The sequence below is a fragment of the Plectrocnemia conspersa genome, unplaced genomic scaffold (assembly GCF_051122295.1).
Source record: "Plectrocnemia conspersa isolate PC_06_02 unplaced genomic scaffold, ASM5112229v1 ptg000004l, whole genome shotgun sequence".
NCBI lineage: Eukaryota > Metazoa > Arthropoda > Insecta > Trichoptera > Polycentropodidae > Plectrocnemia > Plectrocnemia conspersa.
Window position 1 is genome coordinate 183,053 of NW_028277168.1, and position 27,008 is coordinate 210,060.

General features: G+C 36.7%; 3 protein-coding genes across 4 annotated transcripts in view; 1 reads left to right on the plus strand and 2 right to left on the minus strand.

The window, feature by feature from the left end:
* The window catches only part of LOC148235519 (NACHT and WD repeat domain-containing protein 2), a 42,961-nt gene extending 41,606 nt beyond the window's left edge, over positions 1–1,355 (plus strand). For both annotated transcript variants that reach the window (XM_088185150.1, XM_088185149.1), the window contains one exon: positions 866–1,355. In XM_088185150.1, coding sequence (XP_088041276.1) covers positions 866–1,043 — 178 coding nt within the window. In that variant the 3' untranslated portion in view covers positions 1,044–1,355. The remainder of the gene's footprint in view (positions 1–865) is intronic.
* On the minus strand, positions 1,066–7,487 carry Fim (plastin-2 fimbrin). The gene is made up of 10 exons (XM_088185163.1): positions 7,381–7,487; positions 6,918–7,221; positions 6,699–6,852; positions 6,362–6,635; positions 5,887–6,298; positions 5,681–5,811; positions 5,458–5,605; positions 5,226–5,377; positions 2,088–2,189; positions 1,066–2,029 (listed from the first exon to the last, which is right to left on the minus strand). Exons 1-10 carry the CDS (start codon positions 7,441–7,443, stop codon positions 1,850–1,852), a joined length of 1,920 nt encoding a protein of 639 aa, XP_088041289.1. The 5' UTR covers positions 7,444–7,487; the 3' UTR covers positions 1,066–1,849.
* A 7,765-nt stretch (positions 7,488–15,252) lies between these two features.
* Positions 15,253–26,975, minus strand: LOC148235521 (delta(24)-sterol reductase-like). The gene is made up of 8 exons (XM_088185171.1): positions 26,633–26,975; positions 17,227–17,451; positions 17,069–17,163; positions 16,832–17,006; positions 16,640–16,774; positions 16,381–16,578; positions 15,667–15,804; positions 15,253–15,485 (listed from the first exon to the last, which is right to left on the minus strand). The coding sequence occupies exons 1-8, from the start codon at positions 26,966–26,968 to the stop codon at positions 15,285–15,287; spliced, it is 1,503 nt and encodes a 500-aa protein (XP_088041297.1). The 5' UTR covers positions 26,969–26,975; the 3' UTR covers positions 15,253–15,284.
* Positions 26,976–27,008: the final 33 nt, after the last annotated feature.

Genomic DNA, 27,008 nt, shown 5'->3' on the forward strand with positions numbered 1-27,008 from the left:
GTTTATAGTCGATTAACCGTGTATGCTGGTGGCGTTTTGAATCGACCGCTTATATGGACGGCACGCTACTGATATACGAGTATGTATGAATTCAGATAAGTGAAAATTTTATTATATATGCTGGTTATATTTGATTCAAATTCAAAAATGCTCTAAAAACATATGATTAAATTTTAGATCTTGAAAACAATCACTGTGATCTATTAAAATTTAAACGCGGGCTGTAAAACACATTTTCGGATTTACGCAGGGTGTGATGTTTCAAAATTTCTGGCTGAATTGTCTGAAAAAAAGGTCATCCAAAGTTTAGTAAATGTCGACCGACGCGCAAGTCGGGAGTTCTCAAAAGGTCACCGTCGAATATTTGTAAATGGCACAGCTTTACTTCGATCGAGCAATGGTCGGTCACATAGCGAGAATCAGTTTTGACTCATACTGACGTGATCTACCACCATCAGCTATTGCTCGAAGGCAGGCGAATTTACAACTAGTAATTAAATTATTCATCATCAAGATATAATTATTTACATTTTTAAATATACTATTTAAACACAATATACTTTAAAATAAATTAGACATAAAGCCAAAAAGTATCTTTCTGTTATCTGTATTAGTCCACCTGAAGCTGATTATTGACTTTCCACTGGTGACACCACATAATGACAGCGATTCTTAGTTAGCATATCGCTCGTATAATTAAATATTTATTTCAGTGATTGTGTTTATCCATTTCGAGTACATATCGAGCATTCTAATACTCTCATTTTGTATTCGAATAGACTACGAGATCCGAACGATCGACCCATATAACAAACATATCGAGTACCTTTTCTCGTCGAATTAATAAGGAATTGTTTAAATTTAGGATGGAAGACGCAGTGCAGATGGCCGAGTACAGGGTACCGGCCGAGCTCACTGCCCTGGGCAGCACCGCCGGCCGGCAGGTGGCTCTGGGCACTCTGGACGGGGCCTTGGCGGTGCTGGCTCTGGCCGACCCCGCCCTCCCCGCCCCCGACGACCTCCTCCACAGGCACGACGCTTAGACGCAAAATAAAACGCCACCAATGCAAGCAAAATATGTATATTTATTTATAAAAACGAAATAAGTACAATCGAAATAAATACAAGTTCTATTATATTCGCGCGTACGCACACGCTGGTAATGTTTTCGTCGGAATGCAGGAACAATACTGATCCGCGCGCGACGGGAACGTCGCACGGCTTTAAATTTATAAATATACATATATATATTTATTACGTACGTATGAAAATGTATAAATGTATAAATCTTGTAAAAAACTTTACAACACCGTACACGATTATTATCATATTATATATTAAACGTTATCATAAAAGGTCGTTAGTTTTCGTATAAAACCTTCACTAGCCTAAGTCGTAAGTGTGTCGGCGCATCGACCGAAACACGTCGGAGCGCCCGTCAGTAAAAAACATACCGACAGATAAAATCGGAAAATATCCACAAAATGCGAAACGATATATAAAAATTATATTTAAAAGATAACAATAATAATGCAATATATTATTTAACACGATGATAATAATGATATAAATTTAACATATAAGAAAGCAATAGAAAACATATCGACGACCGTCGGGTCGCCGACTATTCGCTACGTAAGTATCGCGTCGTCCGGAATCGTCCGTCCCGCCGTCGACGATATTGTAACACAGCCTCGCTATAGAAATTACTAGGCGGATCGTTGTACGCGACAGACTAGAAGACCGACGCGGACCGCCGCACCGTCAGTCGTGAACTGTAAAAAGTGTAAGATTTACGCTAGCTCCTTCTCTATCTACACGTCTCGGTCGCGGAAACGAAGGCCGCGGCTCACGGAGCCCTCTGCGGGCTCGAGTCCAAGACCGGAACATAATCCAACGCCATCAGGCACGCAAACATAGTCATGACCATCTTGGGTTTTCTCTCGGTGATGTCCTCGGGGAGCGCGTAAACTCGGGCGCCGCATCTCCTGGCCATGGATATGGCGTATTTCGCGTTGGCCAAGTTGTCCTGCAACGACACGCACGATTAACGTCCCGTCCGCCTTGAAAAGTCACAGAATAAATACCTCTTTGTTGCCGCCGTTCAGCACCAGATCGTAGTTGATGGACCCCGGTTTTATGGCGTCGATCAGATCCAACACGACTTTGGCGTCTGCGATGGATTCGTCCTGAAATGCGAAAAGTTACTTTTCATTACATAAAACGAATTATGGAACACTGTATTTTAAAACAAAACTTGGTAACCGGTTTGAGAACATACATATTTTTCATAAAAGTTTTATCTAAATCTGATAAGAAACTAGTTATCGCATCGGCAAAATCTGTTACACGCCAAAAATAATTTAGATCGTAGAGCCGGAAACGACAATAATAGTATCTTTGTTTAACCTTCGCGAGACTGAGCGGCATACATTTGTACTTCAAAAATTCTTGCTATTTCAAACATTCGCTAAATATTAATAATGCTTATCTGATATTTAATGCAATCTATAAAGATATCCCAATGAATAAAACGTGAAAAAATAAATAAAAATTATATCGAAGTTTTGAGATTATAAATAACTTGGTATTTTTTTACATTTCGGTGGTCACCCTTGATAATTTATTTTAATTTGTAACTTTATTCTAATATAAAATATTATAAGAAAAATTGAATTATTTTGTGTAGTAACTTATCGAACACTCGCTAACTAATCGGCGCGTGCTGGATGATGCACAAGACCACCAGTTTGCTACTGTTGCTTTATCCTGAGAATACAATCAGGGAAAGCTATTTATAGATAAAATCCACGGCGATAAAATACATTTTAAACATGCTTAAAATGTAAATTTAAAATAAATTCACTATTATATTAACTTTTAGTTAATTAACAGCATAAGGACGGGTCATGTCGGGGGGTCACATATGTGTAAATTTTTCATATGATCCATTAGGTGTTGTTATTTTTCATTCGTGTTTAGTAATTTATTTTAATAATATTATATTATTCTAATGCGTATTTTGTTTATTTAAAATGAATTGTGTAATATTAGGAATCATTATTTCTATTGTTTAATTTTATTATTATATTATAAAAAAAAAAAAAAAAAACGATTTAACAGGGATCAATTTAAGAGATATGTACATCTATCTTCTATAATATAATTGTTTTAATCTATAATATAATTGTTTTAAGCCGTCGCTTCCGCTTCCGGACGTGCATATTTTAAAATGAAACATTCTATGCTAAATTTTCTACTCTGTAAATCGTATCGCTGTATGAACAGTGTATATAATAATACACGTAAACAAAGGAAATATATTAAATTATAATATAAAAATAAAAATCGAGTTGGCACGATGATTTTCGAGCCTCCGCTAATGTATTCTTTTGTTGTCGACCAATGAAAAATAAGCATTCAAATATAAAACAAGATGGCAAAAACAGTACCGTGACAACAGTTTTAAATAATTATTATTTATTAATATAATTTTGCTACACGACAATAATTTTCATTAATTCGACGTGTGTGTTGTTTGATTTGACTGAATATAAATATTTGGATTGCAAATAACTAGGTATGTTATAACTATGAAAATGAAATATAAACATAATGTGTGTAAGGATTATAAGAATACATTGATTAAACTAGATAAACAACCTTCGTAATGAAATCTTCAAATTTTGAATTCCTGTCGACGGGCTCCGAGGCCGAAAAATGAGTTTTTTCTTTTATAATACATAATCATTATCATTTCTTCCAATTTAATGCATACATTATATTTTACTGAACTAGCTACGTTTTAAACGTAAACATGTAATATATACTTAGTACTATGAAGATTGAGGTTAAAGTAGATCAAACCGTATAAATGCTAATAAAATATATTTTTTTATCTATTGATATTTGGGGATACTATATTTCACGACAATCACGTGACAATGATTGTGATGCAGTTGGTTATTTAGCTGAAGTAGTTTGGTTACAGCAAAATAAATTGAAACCATTATTGCAGCAAAAAAATTCACCTAAATCGTTCCGTTCCGAGTGACGACTCGCAATATACATATGTGTAGTTTCTTGTTTGAATAAATTCTTTGTGCATTTTCGTAGAGCAAATCTTTGGAAAAGGATTTGTCGCAGAGAGTTATTCGTGGGGTTTTCACTGTTCTGACCAATCTGTCCAACAGTAATGCACAAACAATTATTTTATAATTGGTCATTTAGATTATCCTATAAAAGTGTTTTTTCAAGTAAATATTCTAAAAAAAAAATTTATTTTTGTTATATATTTATTTCTTTAACAACTTTTGAAAAATATTTCAGGCATGAAGTGATTAATATTCAATTTGAATTCGGGGTTACTTTGTACTGCATACCGATTCAGGATTTTAGTTTCGAGGTCTGTGAGGCATGTGAGGATTTAATATCTTCATATCGACTGTTAAAATAGTTCGCAGAACCGTTTTCTAAACCGTCCCTATCGTTTTATTCCCGCATGACGGAAATCTAAACTTTGCAGTGCGGGGGGGATCTCCCGGTCGCTGCGTTTTAAAATGGCTGTCGGAATTTTATTAACATACTGGTCATGATTATATTATTCAGGGTCAAAATAAATAAACAGTTAGTACAAAAATAGCATACAATCAGAATTAAAATAATGAATGGTCTAATTATATTATTCAGAGCCAATAAATTTCACACACAATAAAAACATAAGACGATCATGTAATTGCAAAAATATAACAATTATAAATATAAATGGGTAAGAAATTATTTATTTTAGAAATATCTTATAAAATATCTCGCTCAACCAAACAATTTGGCCCTAAGACAACTTGACATTGATTACAGTATAACAACACTATTGCCAACTAAAAAAAATGATTCTAACTAATTAATATTTATTTTAGCTGGAAAAATATGAGCCTTTAAAAATTTTCCGTTATCTAAAATAAACTGTAAATCGAATCCTTGCAAATAACAGCATAATAGATAAGGTAGTGGGTTTTGATGACTAACGCGAACCATTATCTCTGCCACTGTAAGCTGATTATGCGAGCTACTCGAGCTGTATTCAATTTCGCGTAAAAAATATCTGAATCGCTATTTTTTAAATTAGGAGAAATCGCTATATTTACATCGCGTTACTCGTTAGTTATAATTTAAACGGACTCGTTAAGAGTCCAATCGGAGCGCGAGAAGAAACTAAAAAATCAGACCTGGAAGCCCTTTATGGAGGTGGTCTTTCCGGCCGACTGCAGTTTGGAATTGACCCATTGGACGATCTCCTTCTCGATGATGGGATTCCCGGTGTCGGCCAGCCTGGTGAGGATGGACAGAGTGTACGCCCTCATAAGTTGCCAGATGAGCGCTGCAAAGGTGAAAAATTCCAACGGTGTTAGAAATGAGCGGGAAAGCAGATAAGCCTCGCGCGTTTAGCGATAAACGTACCTAACGTGAGGGTTGCGTTTCCTTCGTTGATATCGGCGCCGGCGATACCGACCAGAGAGAACTTTATCTGCTTTCCCAGTTCTACGGCGTAGTTGCAGTTCTCCAGCGTCTCCATGAACTTTCGGAGGTTGGAGAAGTTGCGATGGACCTGTCGGAATCGATTCAAATGTAACGGTTCAAATAGAAGAAACGAACAATTTTTGTTTTCGTACGAGAATGATACCTTTTTCCACTGCACTATTCCCGGTTTGATCACGTCGTACAGCTGAAAGATGACCAGGCCGTCCGTCAGGTCCGAGTACAGCCAGTTGACGTGGGGGGCCACGCCCATCGAATTCATCCAATTTCTGTACGCTGCGACGAGTGACAAAACGGGTTATGTGAGTTACGAATGAGATGAGTCGCGCGATATTGGACGGAAACCATTACTTTTTTCCTCTCTGGTCTCCTCGATCTGCTCCAGCTCCCTCATCTCGGTCTCGTCCGGCCGCTCCAGCCCCGGCATCTGGTTGAAAAGGTTTGCGACGAAGGCCAAGTTGAGCTTGTAGACTCCGGTGGCGACGTCGTGGGGCGTGACGAACGCCCGGCACTTGAGCTTGGCCGCCTGCTGCAGCATGACCTCGGCCCTCTCGGTCAAGTCCCTCTCCCTGAGCGCATCTAAGTTGACTCCGGCCTCCTGCGGGGCGATCTGACGCAGCAAGTAGCTGTACACTTCAGAGTCCTGGATGTCAGACTGGAAGTTGGCGCACCTCCTGGTGACGCCGGCCGCCGCTAGATGATAGTTGACCCACCTCAGCAGGATCGCCTCGGGCGACAGCCGCATGAGATCTTCGATGCGTTCCTGCGGACGTCGAAGGCGATTGTAGTCTTATTACCGGGCGATTACGGTTATGGTGGAACTTACGTTCTCGTTAAGCAGGGCCGTCAGTCCGGGGCAGTGCTCTAAGGTGATCTGGTTGAAGAGGCCGATGCGGATGATCTGCCACACGAGGCCGAGCACCAAGTGAGGTTTACCTTTGGCCAGGTCGTGAGCGTCGATGTTGACGATGTTGCATCCTATCGCTTGACTGGAGACGAGCGCCAGAGTCAGATTCTCGTGCTTGGTGTAGAGGGTGAGGCCTTTTTTGTTTATCGCTCGTTCGTCGATGGTATCGGGGCAAGAGTGGTTGATGACTTTGCTGTTTGGAGAAGAGGCGATTAGCACCATCAAAAAACATTGCACTAGTAACGTCGAGTCTCACCAGAGTATGAGGCCGTCTTTCAGCTTGTCGTAGAGCTGCTTTCCTTCGGCGTCGATGGGCAGCAGGCGCTCGAGGTCCGGGTCGTCGGAAAGGTTGGAGTTGATCCAGCCGGAGAAAGCCATCTGCTCTTCGAGGCGCACGGAGTGCGTGGTGCCTGCGGAAGAATGGTTCAGAACGGACGTAGGAGGTAAGAGAGAGCGACGAAAGCGACAGACTCACCTTCACTGCTGGCGTCGGACATGCCGCCCAGGTGCTCCAGGTTCTCCTTCTTGCTGACGGCCTGCTTGAAGGTGGTGGACACTTCCTGCGCCTTGAGCTCCTTGCACAGCCCCCGGAACTGGTCGAGGTCGAACTTCTCGTCGGCCTTGCCGTTCCTGGCGCCCGCCCTGCCCGCGAGGGAGGCCGAGGCCTCGCGCTCCTCGATGATGCGGCGGATCTTCCACAGCGGGATTTTAAAGCCGCAGCCGTCGAGCGCGTCCTTGAGCTCGCGCATGTCGATGAACCCGTCGGCGTTGGTGTCGATCTGGAGAGCGAGAAAGCGTCTCACGAGAGAGAACAATGGAGCGCTCGCGTGGGAACCGTCGCCCGTCGCCCGTCGGGGACGAGGCCAAGGCGAGAGCGAAACGAGGGACAAGGGACGAGGGGAAAAGAATCGGAGGGAAAGCGGGCGGAGGATACTCACCAGTGCGAACTGCTCGCAGATGTCCTGCAACTCTTCGGCGGTGAGGGCCGCCGTTTCCGCCATGGCGCCTGCGAAACGTGCGACTCGGTCGGCGCTCGGCACCGTCTGACAGCGACGCCTCGCCCCCACCCGAGTGACGTCACGCGCCAGGTGTTGCCCCTCCCGTTGTTCACTATTACCCCAACTACGCCGAATTTACTCTTTTCACAATTAATAATTTAACACATTGTTTACATGTTTAATTCCATGCTATATCTCGCCTGGTGCAGCCAAAAATCGAGGTCTCGCGCAGAATTATTTGCGTGCAAAATAATCGTTATAACTTCTAAAGTTTCTAATATAATTAAATCAAATTTTAAAATCTGATTTTTATTACAATTAATTGTACTGTGATCTAACAGAGAGCGATGAAATCCGTTGTAAAAATAATTCGTATAAATACGTCACTCGACATCCATACCATACCATAAATACCATAAATCACAATGAAATCGAAATATTAAAAAAAAACAACCACTGACAAGCCAACTTTCGCCAGTTTCCTTATCATAAGTTATTTACATGCTACGTATAAATGTTACATTGAATGTGTATTTTCTAGTAAAGTTATATTTTCACTAGTTAAGTCCAAATACATTTTCACCAGTGGATACATATTTCTACTAGCGAAAATACAATTTTACTGCTAGACGATAGTGAAATTATATGCTTCTATTATGCAATTTGCCTATTAAACGCAAATCTAACCTAATGCAAGTTTTAAAACTAATTATAGATATGCTTAACTCGATCTCACCTATTGTTAGTCGTAATATTGTTATAAAATCTCCTAATATGGACGCTAGATGGGACGTCATTTAGGGGGGGGGGAGGCAACCCCCTTTGATTTTGGCTAAGAAACTGCTTGTCATTTAATGGAGCATTATGAATCTTAATAAAATCAAAATATTAAATAAACGACCACTGACTTGCAAAACTTCCCCCTCTCACTTGAAAAATCTGAAATCAAAGTATCGACGCTTTCGATTTTACATCAGAACCCTTTGCGTGATTTTATGAATTTTTGCGTAGATTATAGTAAATAAGCATTCCATAAGAATGGAATATCGCGTCGAGTTTATCTTTTATTCTGTATATCATTTTTTTGTTATTAGATAAGATTTCAAATAAGATATATACTTCATAGAACTATATATTAATATAATTAATTAATATATTACTAAAAATATATATTTTTCAATCACAATGAATGTGCAGTTTATAATAAATTAGCTAGTTTTCTGAAAAAATTTAATAAACGCGTTTAATCTATTTAAATGTTTCATACTTTCGAATATTTTTTGTTTTACTATTCGATATTCGAATTTTCGAATACATAGTTGAAATCGGTTTTTATAAAAATGAAAATAGACTTTAGGAGTGCAAAAAATTTGGAACATTTTTTCGAATGATAAATTAGATCTGTGTTCTTTAAACTAACGAAAAGCTCGACAAAAGCTTCGTACAATATTTCCCTGACCGTACTCGTTTTCTTATACCAATCTATCTTTAAATTATTTCTATTTCTAGTATTAAATCTATGTACATCGTTATTGTTTATTAAATACATTTTTTCTGATTATGTAATTACAATGTTCTTTAAAATCTTTTTATCTACAATTACTCATAAATATTTTATATTATTAATAAAATCTTTATAATTAATAATCATGAATTTAATTTTATTTTCATTTAGTTTAACTACATTATTTCTTAGCCATCTTTTTATTATACTTAATTTATTATTTAAGTTATCTACAACATCTTGGATATTATAACATATGCAATAAATTAAAGTGTCGTATGCAAACAAATCTATTTTACATTTTTCTATATTATTAATTATATAATTAATATATCTATTATAAGAAACAATGGTTCTAATTTGCGCCCCTGTAGTATGCCGTGAGATATTACTTCTTAAAATTTCACTTATACCTATAATCTCTAATTTATTAAACATTAAACTTCTGTCTATTGTTTCGAAAGCTATCTTGAAATCCAAGAATACCGCTTCAATGATATTGTGCGTATCCATTACTAACAACCAGTCATTTATCACTACTCGTAATGTAGTTTCAGTGGAATGTTTTTCTCTGAACCCCGCAGAATGTTTTGTGAAATAATAAAATCCTTTTAATTGCTTGCTTACTACTTCTTTTATCACCATTGTCATAAAAGGCACATTTGATATATACTTATGTAAAATATATTAAAAGTGTTAAGTATGTGAGGTTTTTTCATACTAACTATCCAGATTTTTTTATAATTTCAGATACCGGAGGCGTGTGGAGTAAAATTTAGCGTTCCGTCGAAATTTGAAATAGTCAAAGTAAGTTCTGAAATAAGCCCTGTACTAAAAAATGTTGAATATCTTTGATATAGCTCGTTTTCTATTAGATTATCAGATAGTGCGTTCTCATCTGAGGACTCGATCCTTAATTAAAAAAATCTTTCTGTAGTTGCTTTGCCAGAAACTATTCGATTTGATATCGCAGTCATTGAAGTACGTCTTTTTGATTATAAATTAGTTTATTTAAATCTTGCGGTAAAAAAAACAGTATATTTATTTATAGACATACGTGACGGGTTTTCCTGTAAGCTCAATTTGACCACCGTGACTTGACAAGTTACGTCATGATAGTTTTCCAGGAAAACGAATATAATTTTCTTTGAAAATTCTAATACAATTTTTATGTCCTTTCTTATCTTTCGACACGTTTATTTTTATAGGATTGTTTGAATGCACTATATATATTTATTCTATATATAACTTTTATATTCAACTTCTAATATGCCGCCTCTTTTAAGTTACAACTCTTAAGTGCCGCATTACTTGCTCGCGCCCGCGGAACGTCCTCGTTCGTGATGTATCAATGGCATATAATTATGTATAGTGATCGTTTTATACTCAAATGTGAAAACATTTTATGTGAGCTTCGTGCAAATTAGACCCACGTTTTTCTGCAAATTGAGTATCGTTTTTATTAGAAACTTGTATTATTTTGTAGATATTTCTCATTGATTTTTAAAAATTATTGTACAGAGGGTTCTAAGGTCTTACACGATGTTTAAAATTCTCACTGACAAATTATCATATAGAAGCAATAACATAATGATTTTTGGTTAATTACAGGCTAAATTTTTGTATATTAATATTGCGGGGAACAATTTCGTGGCGATCTTTCGCGAGGCGGAATGTTTTGGAAAGCGCTGCAGGGACGCAGTAGCTTCCGAAGTGAAGAGAAATTTGGCCAAGGACTAAGTCCCGGCGGCGGGCCCATTATTGCGTACTGACTTACAGTATCCGTCATAAAATTGTTAACATTTAAAAAATGCATTATTTCTTTTCATTATGTATGCACAAGTTTCGAGCATAGTCAACATAAAGTCGAGCACCTCGTACCCCGAGACGCACGACTTGTTTCAAGGATAATTTAGTATGATTTTTTTTCTCTCTCCACCAAATGACGTCCCTGTTGGAAAGCGCGTTAGAGCAAACTTAGTTTTGAATGCGTTAATCGAACTGGAAAGGAAATCGTAGCGTCGTACTTCTAGTCTATTATCGTCGAAATTTAAGTGCATTTTTTCCCCGGCGTTAGCTCAAAACAGAGTTTCTTGTCGAATCTTGTACTTTTTAATTTCATGTTTGAAAACGATCTTACCCGAAGGTTTAGGTCACCGCATATTACTATTTTGAAAAATAAAATTCAGTTATATTTTGAGGAGGCACCGTTTTTCATTATCAATGTCGTCCTCGCATTGATAATGGTTCACGTCTCATTCGTTAGTTTACGTAAATCGAGAGAGTCGCAGAACGCCTACATAGATCACCGCCGTAACCTTCGATCCACGTCACGATCTTCAATAAATCATCCGTCGCCGCTGGTAACGGGTTAACTCGATCGACATCGATTAATCTAGACTAGAGCAATGATCCTTGCGAGCAGTTATAATGTTTTTTTTATTCTTCGACACAATTTTTACCATAGAGGTTCGTGAAAAATCTGAAAATAAATTTTGTTGTTCATATTCAAATTAAGTGTAGGAGTTCTGAACCCATTTTTTTATTATATTATTATTTTTCGCCTTTAAATGTTTATAAAATATATTATTAAATACTACTTATTATATTATTGTTCGATGATAAATTCAAAATTATTTTTAAACGTTAGCCCGATGCGTTATAGCGGGCTAAACAATATCAGTAGTGAGACACTAGACTGAAATCAATTTGTAAATCAGCGATTTATATTTTTAGTAAAAATAATCTAATATTATAACTAACAATTGATAGATGTCACAACCTAGCTTTATTTTATTTTAATTATTTATTATCATATTCATCCGCGAGCTTAGAAAAATCTAGGAAAACTTAATATGTGATGATCGATCGGAATTAAAATTATATAATAATCGCTAACTCCAATCTTTTAGTTACGATAAAAATTGAAACACGCAATGGTCGGTAGTAGTCACTGTTCCTGCAAATTAGAGCTAACGATAATGGTTGAAAGATGAATATTGAAATGCGAAAGACCTAAGTTTAGTAGATTTTTATAACGGCATATCAGCTTTTATAGTATAAAAATAAAATAACTAATTTATCAAATTTAATCCAGGGTTGGGATCCTTTTGCGATGTGATCGCTGAAACTGTGTCTTTCAACGAGGCATCTGATGTCAATTGGTATTATTGATGTTTCCACTCGCAAGTGCTTTTTCAGATTTGAATGATTTCGCACGCCTAATACGGCCCACGAGCCTTTGATTTAATCACTTTCTCGCTACGCGTTAATATCTCATACAAAAATAACTATTACTATAACAAGAATAAGACAATCGAACGTTTAATATTTCTTTTAAAATGAACGAAGAATTTATCTTTCGATGAATAAGTATTATATTATGAAAAACTGAATTATTATTTGATTTTATTTTTTCTGTGCAAATTAGATATTATGCGATGTTCGAGAGTAGATTTTACAGATTCTAAGGTACTTCCCAGATATACTCCAGAGCTAGCGCTCAGTATACTTTTAAATTTTTACTTCGCAAAGTTTAGTTGCGTCTTTGAAAAGTATTTTTGTCGTGGTTTTAATTGTGTTGTCGCTAATAGTCATTATGTTTTTGGTGAAAAAAAATCATTACATCAAGAAATCAACTATATATCATTTTATGCACATATAGGTATGTGTATTAAGTTTTAAGTAAAAATTTGCTTAAAATGCAAAATTAAATGTAATTTAATACTCTGAAATTTATGTCAATTAGCTTAATTCGTAAAAAGCGGTCTAGCATCGCCTCTATTGTGTTCCATCTGGCTTCAATTTTTTTTATCAAATACATACTTTTGTAAAATGTTATTCCGTATGGAAGAACATTTTAAAATAGTCACAATTTTCAAAATGTTGTTAGTCATTTCTTCGATTCTTGATGCAAGTTTTACGTTGGTGATTTCTTCAAACTCAACCGCATCTGAATGTATATCTAAATCCTCGAATGATTCCTCATCGTCAATTCGTCACATATGTTCATTTCTTTACTATTTTTGACATATAGCACTTTTAACACAGCCAAGTGGTGGTTATAGCATAATTTATGTTAAGTTGTGGAGATTTTACCATCACAGCAGCACTAATGAAAGCCATGACATCAGTGGCGTAGCTATGGTGGGGCGGAGGGGTCGGGCCGTCCCGGGCGGCACTTGCTTGGGGGCGGCATATTCGCGATGGGATCGTCTAGTGTGGTTCTTAACCCTGAATGCACTAAAACATATATAAATCCACGAATAACAAGAGCTTAATAATAACCAATTTATTATTTTAAGAAATTCTGATTTTATGACCCTACAAAAATTGTATGGGGGGCAGCAATTTTAAGGATCGCCCTGGGCGGCATATACCCTAGCTACGCCATGGCATGACATAATCTTTAATACTGACTCCAAACGAAGATAATTGCAATTCTTTACGTCGGTATCATTCCAATGTTTTCCGTCTTCTTTAAATGTATTATCTATTGTTTGTACCTGTCCATTCGTCAATGGAGACACTTAGCTTCACATTTTTTTAATTTTAGGTCACTAATTTTGTTCTTCAACTTTGTTTTTTACCATTGTAAAAGTACAATAATAGTTTAATTATATATGTGGGATTAATGATTGTCTAATTAATTGACACTGACCGATTTGCTGAATTGTTATTGTCTATCGCAATCTTAGCACTTCTTCAGATCGTTTAAAAAACTTTACTACATTTGTCTCATCTGTAGAATATCGATCACGTTTGTCAACTCAAAAATCTACATTGTCATCGATTACACACTTTGTTTTTTTTCGTTCTCTGGAACTCCTTCAAGATGTCCTCGATGTCCAATTGTTGCCTAGGCACAAGTCATACTGCCAAATCGTTGTTACTGATGCACTTATTAAATTAAAAAAATATATTAATGATAAATTGAGTAATATGTTAATGACAAGTACCAAATTTAATGAGGAAAATATATTAATGGGCATACTAACATATGTACAAAATATTAAAACACAGGTTTAGACAAACGCACGTATAAGGGACGTCATTTTAATTTTTTTCAGGGAGGGGGATGGCAAAAATAAGCCAATCGATGATCGTTTTTGTAATATTATATTTCGATTTCATTAGAATTCATGGTATTTCATTAAATGACATGCTTCTGGTCAAATTCAAGGGTGGGCAATCCTCTCACCCCCACCCCGTTTTAAATTCACGTCAAAAGCAATAAAATCCTGCCGTCACAGTGGAAACTCTTGGTAATCTAGCATTAACTTTTTATAACAATATTTCGAATCGAATGAAGCATAACCGATAGGAGAGTACAAAAAACAATTATCTCTTCTCAGAAGTCAAAAGCAATACAATCGTCTCGGCGCCGTCGCAGTTTTTCTGACCAAAAAGGGGCAAATTCCACCATCTAACTGACGTCCCTGGCATGTATACATGCGCGTAGCGTTGAACAGGTTAAGCAAAAAAGGCGAGTTCGAGGGTTTGTAAACATTTTTTGTCATTCCCAGACCCTTATTAAAACCTTTCAAGAAGTATGCGTATTAGCCACAAACTCGCCCTTACTTATGCAGCGTTATAAAAAGGGTAGTGGATTCCATTTCGGCGTTTTTTGGCAAGAAATGACACCCTTTCAGTGCTCGAGCATTTACAAATGTGGGCATTGGAGGGCGGTTATAGTTCTCGGTCGCGTCCTTTGTTCTTGACCTTAATGGCTAGGACTGGAGCACTTACCGACTCTCAATCCGACTGCTCGATACGATGCATTTATTGTGAACATATGGTGAGGTGATTTGTTTTTTTAATTATACATATTTTTTAAATTATTATATGTTTTATGCTTTTGGCTATCGTGAGGTATTAGATTAACCGGTCAGGTTACGATGATTATAATTTAATTAAATAAATTATATATTGGACCATGATGTGAGATATTTTTAAACTCATGTTTCATCCTCGTTGTCTTTATTGTTTCTTATACCAGACTCAATTTGCGACGCGGAAAATTTGACGAACCCGAACCGCGTCGATTATACGATTGGATCCGGTCGACTGTGACGAATAAAATTGAAACACGAAAGAATCGCATATGCATTACCTCTGCGTGCATTTCGTGTTAAATTTGCATATGGAGAATATCGGATTATGGAAATTGACATATCGCAACCGCAGAAGCGGAAAACGATCGAACAAGACAAAGCGAGATGTTCGTTTGCGTTTTTAAGCATATGCTGCGATGACCCGACGGAGGTGCAGAATCGAAGGCTACGGGTCGGTTAATAAAACGACAGGCGTGCTATTTTCTAGTCTACTTTATTGAGATCGGCTAGTCGCGGGAAGCCCTGCAGACCTTCTCGTAGACCTCCGGGAAGGCCTCGTCACATCCCAACTTGGCTCTCGTCGCGTCGTAGAGGCGATGGTCGAACATTCTCCTGAACTCCTCGAGAGTCATGTAGGTGTCCGCGTACAGCATCTGAAAGCCGCCCCTCTCAGTCACGAACCTTTCCAAAGCTCTGGTCGTGGTTTTCTGCAAAACGAAATGGGCTCACTTTTACTAGGCCGGCGAGGCGAATCGGTTCGCTTTCGAAATTGCGTAACGAGCCACGGCGATAAAAAACGAGCTCGGAATACCGATCGCGATAAACGACAATGCGACACCGTTTATCTATTATACAACGCGACACCTGACGGACAATATAGCGACTCACGGCCTCGAAGCGCTTCTGCTGGGGGACGCCGTAGACGCCGATGTCCACGTACATCTGATTGTCGCCGCTTTCGCTCTCCAATTTCAGCATTCCAGGCTGTCGGGGCAGTCTGAAGGGGCACAGCCACACGGGGTACACCTGTAATTCGTTCACATTAGTAGAACAATACAACTAAGCGCAGCAATTTTTGATGTTGCTAAGGGGCAGTATCGACAATCCGTCGCGCTCTGCGACTTTCAGCTGCGAGCTTTAGAGGGCCTTAGAGAGTCGCGATCGCGTCCCTAATTCTTGCACGTCAGAGCGTGGCACAAAAACGGTTAACGCTTATCTCAAAGTTCAGTCATCATTATCATAGTGTTAGTAGCACATATATACCTATGTAAAAAATAATAACAATAAGTTTGGAGCTTCTTATAACTTAAAAATCCCAGAAAAAATCCGCCATGAAATTCAGATTCTATCAAAGACAAAGGCAGTGCTCGGAAAATTGCAGCAAAAATTACATTTACAATTTACTATTTTTTCTAAAACAGATAGTTAAAAATATTTTAAATCCGACATATATCAGACTTTCACTAAATCAAGTAAGGAGGTGCGTTATATGCGGTAAACATACGTTATTTGGGTTACTTATGATTTTGTCACTAAAATACTAACTCTAATGTCAATTATTCAAGAATGAGTTTTTATAGCATAGATTAAGATGCGAATAACCTCGACTTTGTCATGGAACTCTTTCAGAGCGTCGCGCAGATGCCTGACGGGCACGAGCATGTCCTGGATGACGTGCGACCTCTCGTACAGATCCTTGACGGCCCGCGTCTGCGTGATCTTCAGCAGGGAGACCTTCGGCGGCATCAGCCATCCTAGCAGGAGCCTGAATGGGGGACTGTTGCCGAACGGAACGATGTCCTGAAAAATAAGAGGGGTAAAAGATACATGTCTAAATCCACCGACGAGCGACGAGCCTCACCCGAAGCTCCCAGAACAGCGCCCTGGTGTGTCTGTGGAAGTACTGCCTCAGAGGTATGTACTCGATCTGATCGTGGGCGGCGTTCTCGACGTGGCTGAAGAACCAGGGCTTGTACCACCTTCCGATTTCGTTGATCTGAAAGAGTCGATTTAGAGCGTCTCGAGTTTGAGGAATAGAAGAGCGAGAGTTTACTTTCCCGTCCGTCCCGGGCGCGTCCACCATGTCTCCGGTCATGACGACCGCCGTCTCCCGGCCGAAGACGATCCCCTCGACGAAGAGATGCGGGTCAGGCCGGGTAGCCTCGCGTTCGAAGGTCTCGGCGATTTCTCTCTCTCCGTCGGCTCGACGGTATCGCAGCCTCACGAACCTTCGATCGAATTAGGGTCGCGTTAACGAGCTATCCGGCGGAGCGCGACGGAGTATACTCACTTTTTAGCCGGGACGATTTTGATCTCGACGCTCGTTAGAAAGCCTAGAGTTCCGTACGACCAGGGGACGGCGTAGAACAGGTCGGGGTTTTCGTCCTAAAACGTAAAAGGCACGTCGACACGTACGTATCTGAATGGGATCGCTTCGACGACGAGTACCTTGGAGCAGGTCGCCAGGCTGCCGTCGGCGAGGACGAGCTCGTAAGACACGCAGACGTGTTGAAAGAGGCCGTGGACGTGAGAAGAAGACTCGATGCCCGTGCCCATGACCAGGCCTCCGACAGTCAAGTCGTCTATCTCCGGCACGACGGGGATCGTGTAGCCCAGGGGGAGCAGGGTGGCGCTCAGCTGTCCCATATTCACCAGGGGCTCGACTGTCACAGTCTGCGATCGATAGAATCGATTGAATAAGAGACTTGATAGAAAATAATAATATGCAATGGTCAAATTTTAACGAAATGCTTGGGCTACCTTATATTGTTATGCACCCATCGTTCGTCCTTTGTTATATTGTTACACAATTGGAAAGCTAAACTAATTATTAAACACGTACATACGTCGTTATAAACCCTACCATAACGAGTAGTGATATTTTGCATTCGGATTCCAAATATAATATAATAAAAATCTAACCAATTAAAAATAATATTAAAGTAAAAGACGGCCCGCGGGCTGAACATTTCACACAAATTTTTCAAAAACGTATTTATTTAAATATTATTATTGAAACATACTTATTGCTAATATTTAACACCAATGTTTAGTGAAGCATATTTCGTGTTCTATTTGGGTAAAATATACCTGCTTTTATTTACACTTCGCCAGCCAACCCTATCATTAAAAGGGGCCGCAGGGCCGCGGCAGCTCGGTCATTTCTCTGTTACATAACATAATTACTGGGAACTGCAAGTATCATTGTACTTGCCTGAGATAAAGCAAATGTATTCCTTTTATACTGATACGTTGTTAAAAAAATTAATTTACGCAAAAATATCAGACGGTGAGTTTTTTTTGCATAGTTAGAGTGGACCGATATTTCGGCCCTCTGGGATTAAAAAGGGATAATATTATTCAACTTGATATTCTACACCGATAAAACTACTTAGGTTAATTTTATTCTCTGCTTCTGCTTTCAAATAATATGGGCATCATTGTATTCGTAGTTCTTAGCCATGGGAATATCGTTTTCAACAAATAAAATGTACTTATCTGGAAAAACAATTACAATACGTATCAATGATATTTCACAAAATATATTATTTCAAATTGATATAAAAACATGATAAAATCATTAACAAGTGACTCACCTGTGAGTTTCTGGCGCTTAAGTGGATAATGAAACTTGAGTGCGTTTCAAATTGTATAAAAATCCTAATTCTTAAGTACAAAAGGTATTCTATTATCCGACATTCGTCCGATACTAATTACCTGAATTAGTAGAACATGAAATATTGATATTTCATCTCTTACAACATGTAAAGAATTCTAATAAACTACATTTGAATACAGACAGGGACTCCAATCCTATTTGAATAATCAAAAACCAAATATATTTGCCGTTTTTTTTAACTATTCGTTATTCAAATATTTGCTCAACTATTCGTAAAGTATTCGTTGTAATATTTTGTAAATTGAAATTTCTAAAAACACCAAAAATCGACTAAATCTAAAACATAGTCTTGTATTTTTTGTAAGTCTTGTCTTATGTCTATATGTGTGTTCAAATTCAACATATTAGTTAATCATAATATTTTTACAGCGCTACATATTTCGTATTAGAATGAGTGATTCTTAATAACATATTATTTTATTTTAGTATATTCAGTGTATAGTTAAAATTTGTATGGGTGGACTTACATTGCGCCATACGTATGTTTTTGATATAATTATATATTTTCGAAACATTAAAAAAGTATGTATACATACAACATAGTAGGCCATGATCACACCATAGATTTACTGTCAAACAACCTATCTAATACGTAATTGTTATTTACAACATAGCGGCACGAATTATGATTTGCTATTTTTCTAACCAAAAATATCTGACAAAACAATATTTTAAATAAGTTGGATTTTAAAAACAATCTAAAATGTACCAAAATATTCTATACCTTATAAAAAATCGGTTATATTAATTTATTTCACATTCTGTCAACGTTGGAAGGTTTATGTTTGATGTTTAATCACACGAAAATATAATTTAACTAATTATATGCTGATGTACCGCAATTTGCTGCTCAAACCCAAACCTAACCTTCTAGTTCTAAAATTAATATTAGTTTTAAAAGTCAAGTTCAAAATACAAACTAAGCCAATTCATCCCTAAAGGGGAAATAAGCGAAAGAAGTACAAACAGACGTCGCATCTCATATATTGCTTTATAGTAAATCTGCACTTTGAAAATATTATCTTTATCGATATTACTGCGGACTTCTGATATGAGAGTATTGGTCAAAGTATATTCAAACCGAATTTTGCTCAATTGGAGAGCGCAAAAACAATTATCATTTCCCAGAAGTCAAAAATTCACGTCAAAAACAATAATATCGTGTTGGCGCCGTCGTAGTGAGAACGCTTGGTAACGAGCGTTTCCGCTGCGACGGCACGATTTTATTGCTTTTGACGTGGATTTTTGACTTCTGAGAATTGACAATTGTTTTTTGCGCTCTATTATTGATCAAAATTTGGTTTAGGGATACTGCATGCGATTCTCTCTTATTGTAAGTCATAATATTATTATAAAAAGTCTCAACGTGAACTCAAAATAATCGAGCGTTTCCACTGCGACGGCGACGGCACGATTTTATTGGTTTTGACGTGGATTCTAATTAAGAACCCCCTTGAATTTAGCCATAAAAACGTTTTATAAGATAATGTGTATCTTAATAAAATGAAAATTATCTTAATAAAATGAAAAAGTAGCTCGGTCGTAAATTTTTCCAAATATTCGTTATTTTCAACTAATCGAATATTGAATAATATGAGATAATATATTTTCATATATTCGTAAAGTTATAAAGAATCGAAAATACAGTTTGAACAACGAACATAGGTCAAAGCTCTTTATTAAGTATTATATAGTTTACCTAATGCCTAAAACTCGTTATAAAACTACTATTACTATAATTAATTACTAATAACAGAATTACAATTAAATATCATTCGTATAAAAAATTCAATACCAGCTATTGAGAAAGTCCGCAGCTACATAATATTAACTCTGAAAAATAATATTATTTGGAATTTCTGCAATTACAAAGCGTTTTTTTATTATTTTTTTTTTGACGGTTATTAGTTGTTATAGCTATGGCTGTTATAAATAACAAAGATAAGAAGATAAATTTCACAGTTATATATAGCTGTGTGTAGAATTGGTCGTTTTTTTATAAATGAAATATATTCCACTACAAATATGAACAATAGTTAGACAAATATTTGAATAACGAATAGTAAAAAAAACAGGCAAATAAATTTGGTATTCGAATATCCGAATATTCAGATTGAAGTCTCTAATCCAGCCATTGTCAAACCGTGTCCCGCGGGCTATTTTAAATATAAAAACTCATATTATTATTAAGTTGTAAAATAGTTATGTGTGGCCCTTCAAAGACATGCATTATTTTATTTGGCCCACCAAGTGAATTCCGTTGGCAACCACTGGTCTAATCTAACCTATCCAAAAATATTTTTTTTCAAACAATTCCGTACTGCTTCGTCAGTTATGTTGCTTTCGCCATATAATTATTTTGATACTTATATTTTCGTCTTTGTATCGTTTTTATCCAGTCTAAGTATATATTAAATTTCTAACATACACTTTTAATCCTTCCATATATTTAACTGCAAAAGCAAATTTAATCGTTTAACGCGCTGTTGAACTCACCGTCGCTGTATAACTGAAACGATTACTTGTCAGGTATGATGAGTCATTTGAGTCATCGTCGACTAATTCGAGTTATTTATGACTCGACCTATTAGCATTCCGACTTCGTTCGTTTCTTTTAACTTAATATTATGTCGCTCGCTTCGCCGGTTTGGAAATTAACAGGAGTAAAACCAAAGTCACGATTTTCTACAGAGCTATTTTATGACAAAAGTAGCAGTACAGCAATTCGTTTCGTTTTTGAGGTAAGGTGCTAATATTATAGTTCCTCGGAAAGCTCTCCGAATAAACGCAACTAAATTATTTCTGGCATATTGTCGAATGCAAGTATAGTGTACGTATATTTTTATAATAATTTCCATGTCAAGTTTATCTCGCATTGTCGTGGCTGAAACCTGAAAGTTTATCTGCGCGCACGTAACGCGAGCGGAGGTCGTCGCGTCTCAATTATAAAGACGTCGGACAATGGCGAGCCGTTGATATAATCGAGCACAAAGAATAGTGCATAATTGAAGATACGTACTTATGTACATATGTGACCCTGTTACGTCCGTTTCCTTCGGACTTCGTCGTTGACGTCATACTGCGCGATGGGATCGGCCGATAGAGTTAGTCATCTTTAGCCACAATGTTGCGCATTCGCTTTCCGACAAATCGATTATTGCTTTCTTACTGCAAATTGAGAAATTTGAGACCCGACATAGAACTCTTCTATGTTGGAATGTCGTCGACTGTTGACGTTACTCATCGGTCGCTTAGTGGTCCGTCATTAATCGAGCGACCTTCTCGTATGTCTGTTTACGATTTATTATCATTGCTTTTAGAACTAATGGAAAACATTCGACTAGTATATTTCAATATAAAGCCACTTAATCGTTCTTTGTGGTTCAGACTGCAGGTGTTTCCAAGTGGGTTCGCTCTGGATTCTGAACGTCGAGCTAGACCAGTGGATGCGAAGAGAGAAGCGGTGGTTTTTGCATTCTTCATTGGGCTGAAGTTAATTAAGCCTCCTCTCGGTTGTAGTCCAGGTTAGAGGGTTCTTGAAGTTCGGATGCCTTAACTCCGAAGTGGATGTTAAAATGAGGATGCCAGTATAAGTGTCTCTGAAGGATTCAGAAGAGTTCTCATACCCAGTGTCCGAAAGGAAGTCCTCTCGGAGAATATCAGAAATACAAAAGAAATATTTGTTTTATGATATTAAATAAATAAATATTTGATTGAATAATTATTAAAATCATGTTCATGTATTATTTTTACTTTTGTTTCGGGGGCCCCGCATAAAATATTTTTCCATAATCCGAAAAACTTTTACCCGGCCCTGATCACTTATGATTAAAATAAATTAATCCTTCCAATTTTGAATAGATTGTAATTCAATTAGTGAACCCGATAAAATATATATTAAAACAATATTAATAATAATTAAGATAAAAGTTTTGGTTTGATAACATAAGTGTTTTTTATTACGTAAAATAAAATTTAATATCTACTTATAAAATGCCGATTTATAATTTTCAGTGAACATATGTTCCGATATCGAGAAAAAATACCCAGCAATCTTATTTTTTTAATTATTGTCAGATAAAATGTGACGATTAATGATTGGAATTCTAAATTATTATTATTATTGCTTTATTTAATTTAAAAAAAAAAACAGATTTTTTATCTGCGCTTCTTTCAAATTTATCGACATTGTCAATTAACCATTGTTATATGTTAATCTACCGATACACACGTCTTATATCGGTTTTTAATATCTATAAAAATATATAAATGTGATATTTTATGACACATTATTTATTTATATTAATTTTATTTAAGACACATATTAAATAACTCGGAAAATGTATTAAAATTTAATTGCACATTTTTTTAATATTTTACTTGTAAACTTCCATTTTACCTTATTTTTTTTGATATTGGTTTATCTGCCATTTTACGGTAATAAAATATCAAACTTTTTTTGCTTATATTCCCACCATACCTTCGCGTTTCCGTGATTTGTATCGACTGCAACTATATTCTCTCTTCTTTGACTGTACCGCACAGTCTTGATCGTGGTTATTGCGACCGACAAACCTCACCAATTCTGCAATGCTGACATATGTCGCGAACACGAGCAAGGCCAAAACATTAGAAACTATGCGATTGACGTCCTCTTTCTTAACTATAATTAACTATTAATTATGAATAATAATATCAATTAAATGGCCGCGTCTGTGCCTTTTGCAGCAGCCAATCCTTACAGTGACTTTTCGTATCTCGGCTATAACTTAGTGGATGTGGGTTTTTATCTGCTCCAACGTTTCTGGTTTGTCGGCGTAGACATTATTATTCTTATTCTTAGCGTAACACAAAAAATCCCACAAAAAATCCAACGGCCTTAAATCGCATAATCTTGGCGGCCAGTTGATGTCACCATAAACGTGAAATAATGCGACCTGGAACTATTCACGCAAACGTTGCACTCAATGTGTGGCAAGCTTCTTCCCCTTTTTGGACCACGTCAATATCTTCGAAATCGTGCCAAAAATAATCGGTTAACATGCGCATATAGTGCTCGTCATTGATTGGTTCAGTCCGACCTTCATCGTTTTCAAAAAAGTAAGGCCCAGTGACGCCGCCTGACCATAATGTGCACAAAACAGTCACTATTTGGGTATATAATGCTCTCTCATGAATCACACAAGGATTTTTCTCGCCATACTCAGAGAGGTAGAAATGTGAAATTGTAAACAGCAGATCTCAACATACTCTTCGCAGTTCTGTCAATGCGAATCTGCGGATTAACTGATCGTTCACACTGCGACAGGCGTTGGACGATTTTACGACCTTCGATATTTTTTTAAAATGTTAGTCATAAATCATTAAATCAGAAAATTTAAGTAAATAATATATACAAACATTTATAAAAAGTAATCATAATTATATTTTAGATAGGCAATTGATTTATTAAAATGTGTATTACTCTTTTACATACTAACAATTTCCTAAACGCGAGCAACGTATTAAGAGAATGTTTTTTTATTAATTTAAAAAAAATATTAATTATAGAATTGGTTGACAGTTTAAAATATTTTTGGATAATTTTGGGCCCCCTTGATCGAAAGCCCCAAGCGTGTGCTTCATCCGCCTGTGCTATGTAATACGCCACCGTCCGCGACGGAATAAACAAAGTTCTAAAAAGTAAAATTGCGGTGGGCTGTTTTTCGACTATAAACCGGATTTCCCCCCCTTTAGCGTTTTATCGTCGTCGCCTTTGTTGTATCTTTTAAATGCACTTGGCTAGTGTTGCCATGCAGCGCGCAACTGATATCGAGCCGTTTTGCGCTAACGTTATTTTTAATAGCTTTTCGGTAATTTAAAAATTATATATCGTCTTTTATTTCGTTCCCTATAAACTGCAGTTTATTTTGTGACGTATAATGTAATTTAACGAATTTTAATCGAAAAAAATACAGCATAAAATTTATAATTCTCTCTTATTTGTTTTTAGAAGCGATTCTATATATAATGTTTTAATTTTATTTTTACTTATTTTATCTGGTAAATAAAAAAAATATATAATCGGGTGCATCGGGTTGCAAGCGATAAGTTTCGAGTGTCATAATATCGCATTTCTTAAATGATAATTATATCTAGTGGCATAGCTAGAAAAATTTGACCCGCGAGCAAATATAATGACCTTCTCCCTTATTATATAATTAAAAAAATATATTTCATTGATTGCGTAGTGAAAATTAAGTCGTTTCACAATTTTAACACAGTTCATTTTAAAAATACGATTCTTAGTAGTGGCCATATATATTTTTAACTCTAATAATAATGAATACTTTTTAGGCATTCGAATCGCAGATTCGCGGTAGCTATTTATTGCTGCATTAATGTGAATTCGAGAACTATTTATACAGGATTATTATAATTCGAGTTGGCCGAATACTAAACTGAGAACAAAGTCGAACTGGCATCAGCAGGGGTGGTTTATCTTATTTTTATTTATTTTATTTGTTATTACAAATCAGATCATCAGAACTTAACATATTTCTCCAATGCGTTATTATTTATTTAATATTTTACATTCATACATATTTGCATGCAAATAAATCTAGTATACCCTCATATATGACATACGTATCCATACACATACTATTTAACAGATATTATTAAAAAATCACAAGAAATTGTAAATTATTCTATTAAATATTAAAAAAAAATAAAGCAAATAAATAATGAAAGAAATTATAGGTTCGAAGCAGTTCATATTTTTATTTATTTATTTATTGACTTTACTGTTTTCCCAGATCGTCATGCCTCATTATAATAAAGATTTTAAAAATACATAATAGGGCACACCATAAAAAGATCCCACGTAAATTGTCCCAGCTCCTCGTAGCCGTCGCCGAAGACATCTTCATGTCGCAAATGTCGTACGCTGACATGCTTTACTTTTTAGGATTGGATCGGCCTCTAGATTTTTGTTAAATAAATATGCAATTTTCGTATAAGATTCCTATCAGTAATTAAAAATTAATAGATAAAATTACAATTTATTAGTAAAATATCTAAAAGCAAATAAGACAATTTAAATGAGCAATATATAAAATAATTGTTCCATAATACTAATTGTTTGTGCATTACTATTGGACAGATTTATTGCCATAGAAACGCTCGATTATCTATCGTTCATATTAGGATTTTTTATAACAATATTACAACTTATAATAAGTGATAATCGAATGAATTGGATTTAAACAGCAAATGGACGTTTCGCAACAGCCAAATTGAGTTTCATAGACATTTTAGAGCAACATATAATTTCCCTATTTCACTAATTATAGTTTCGCTAGTGGAAATATATATCTACCGTTGAAAAATATTTGGACTTCACTAGGAAAAAAAACTTAACCGAAAAATACACATTCACTGTAACATTTATACATAGCATGTAAATAAATAATAATAAGTATGTAAATGTATATACTACTACGTACGGAAAGTTGAAATCATATAACAGATAAATTATAGTTTTACTATTGAAAATGTATTTTGATATGATTTCACTGAAATGACATATTTTTGGGATAGATTTTTTTTTAATTTTCTTTGAGGGATAACCCGAGAATTTTTTATTATTGGGGGAGGGGGGGCTGGAATTGGCCATTTAGTCGTTTTTTTATATTTTGATTTCACTAGGATTTATAGTATTTCAGTAAATGACATGCATTTTTCTGGCCAAATTCAAGGGTCAGAAAATATCCACAGTTGCCCCCCCCCCCTAATTGACGTCCCTGATCGTAGTCCAGCATATGTTCCTTTAGTAAACAAATACAGCATCGATTTGACAATAAAATAAAATTTGTCCTCTAAATATGTTCGTATCGAACACTTATCCACTTGACCCCACTTAATCATACAGTGGTGTATCGTCGCAAAAATTATACGTTATAATTTTATATTAAAAACTACATAAATAAGTTGAAGCAGCTGCAGTTTATTATTAGATAAACTCCCACGACGATTAGGTTCTTATTTTAGATTAAATGGAATTGGCATTAAATGTAGCCGCTAAAAATTTGGTGAATTGCGCAAAATTGAGCTCTGTACGCCGCGCTTGTTGAACTGCTACTTTAGTGGAGTTAATAACGGCTGAAAATAAAAATCAATAACGCCATAACGCACCATCTTTCGGGGGTCGACCTCGAGGACGTCGACCAGATCGACCCTTATGTTGCGCATGGAGTTCTTGTAGAGCGGCCGGCGAAAGCACATGGTCTGCCAGCCCGGGCGGGCGCTGCACATTCTGCCCTTCTTTCCGCCCTCGATCCACGCCCTAACCTGCCGCTGCACTTCCCTCGCCCTCGAGGCGTGTTCGGCGGGGGCGCTTCTCCGCCAGAAAACCCATCTGTTGCGAGCGTACGCGTACAAGTCGTAGAGGAAAGAGAGCGGCAGCAGAAAGAACACCACCAGCGCCCAGCGATAGTGCACGAGCACGTGCTCCGCGAAGCTCTCCGCCATGGCGACTGACGGCGGTTCGAATTTGGCGCCCGCGCCGGCG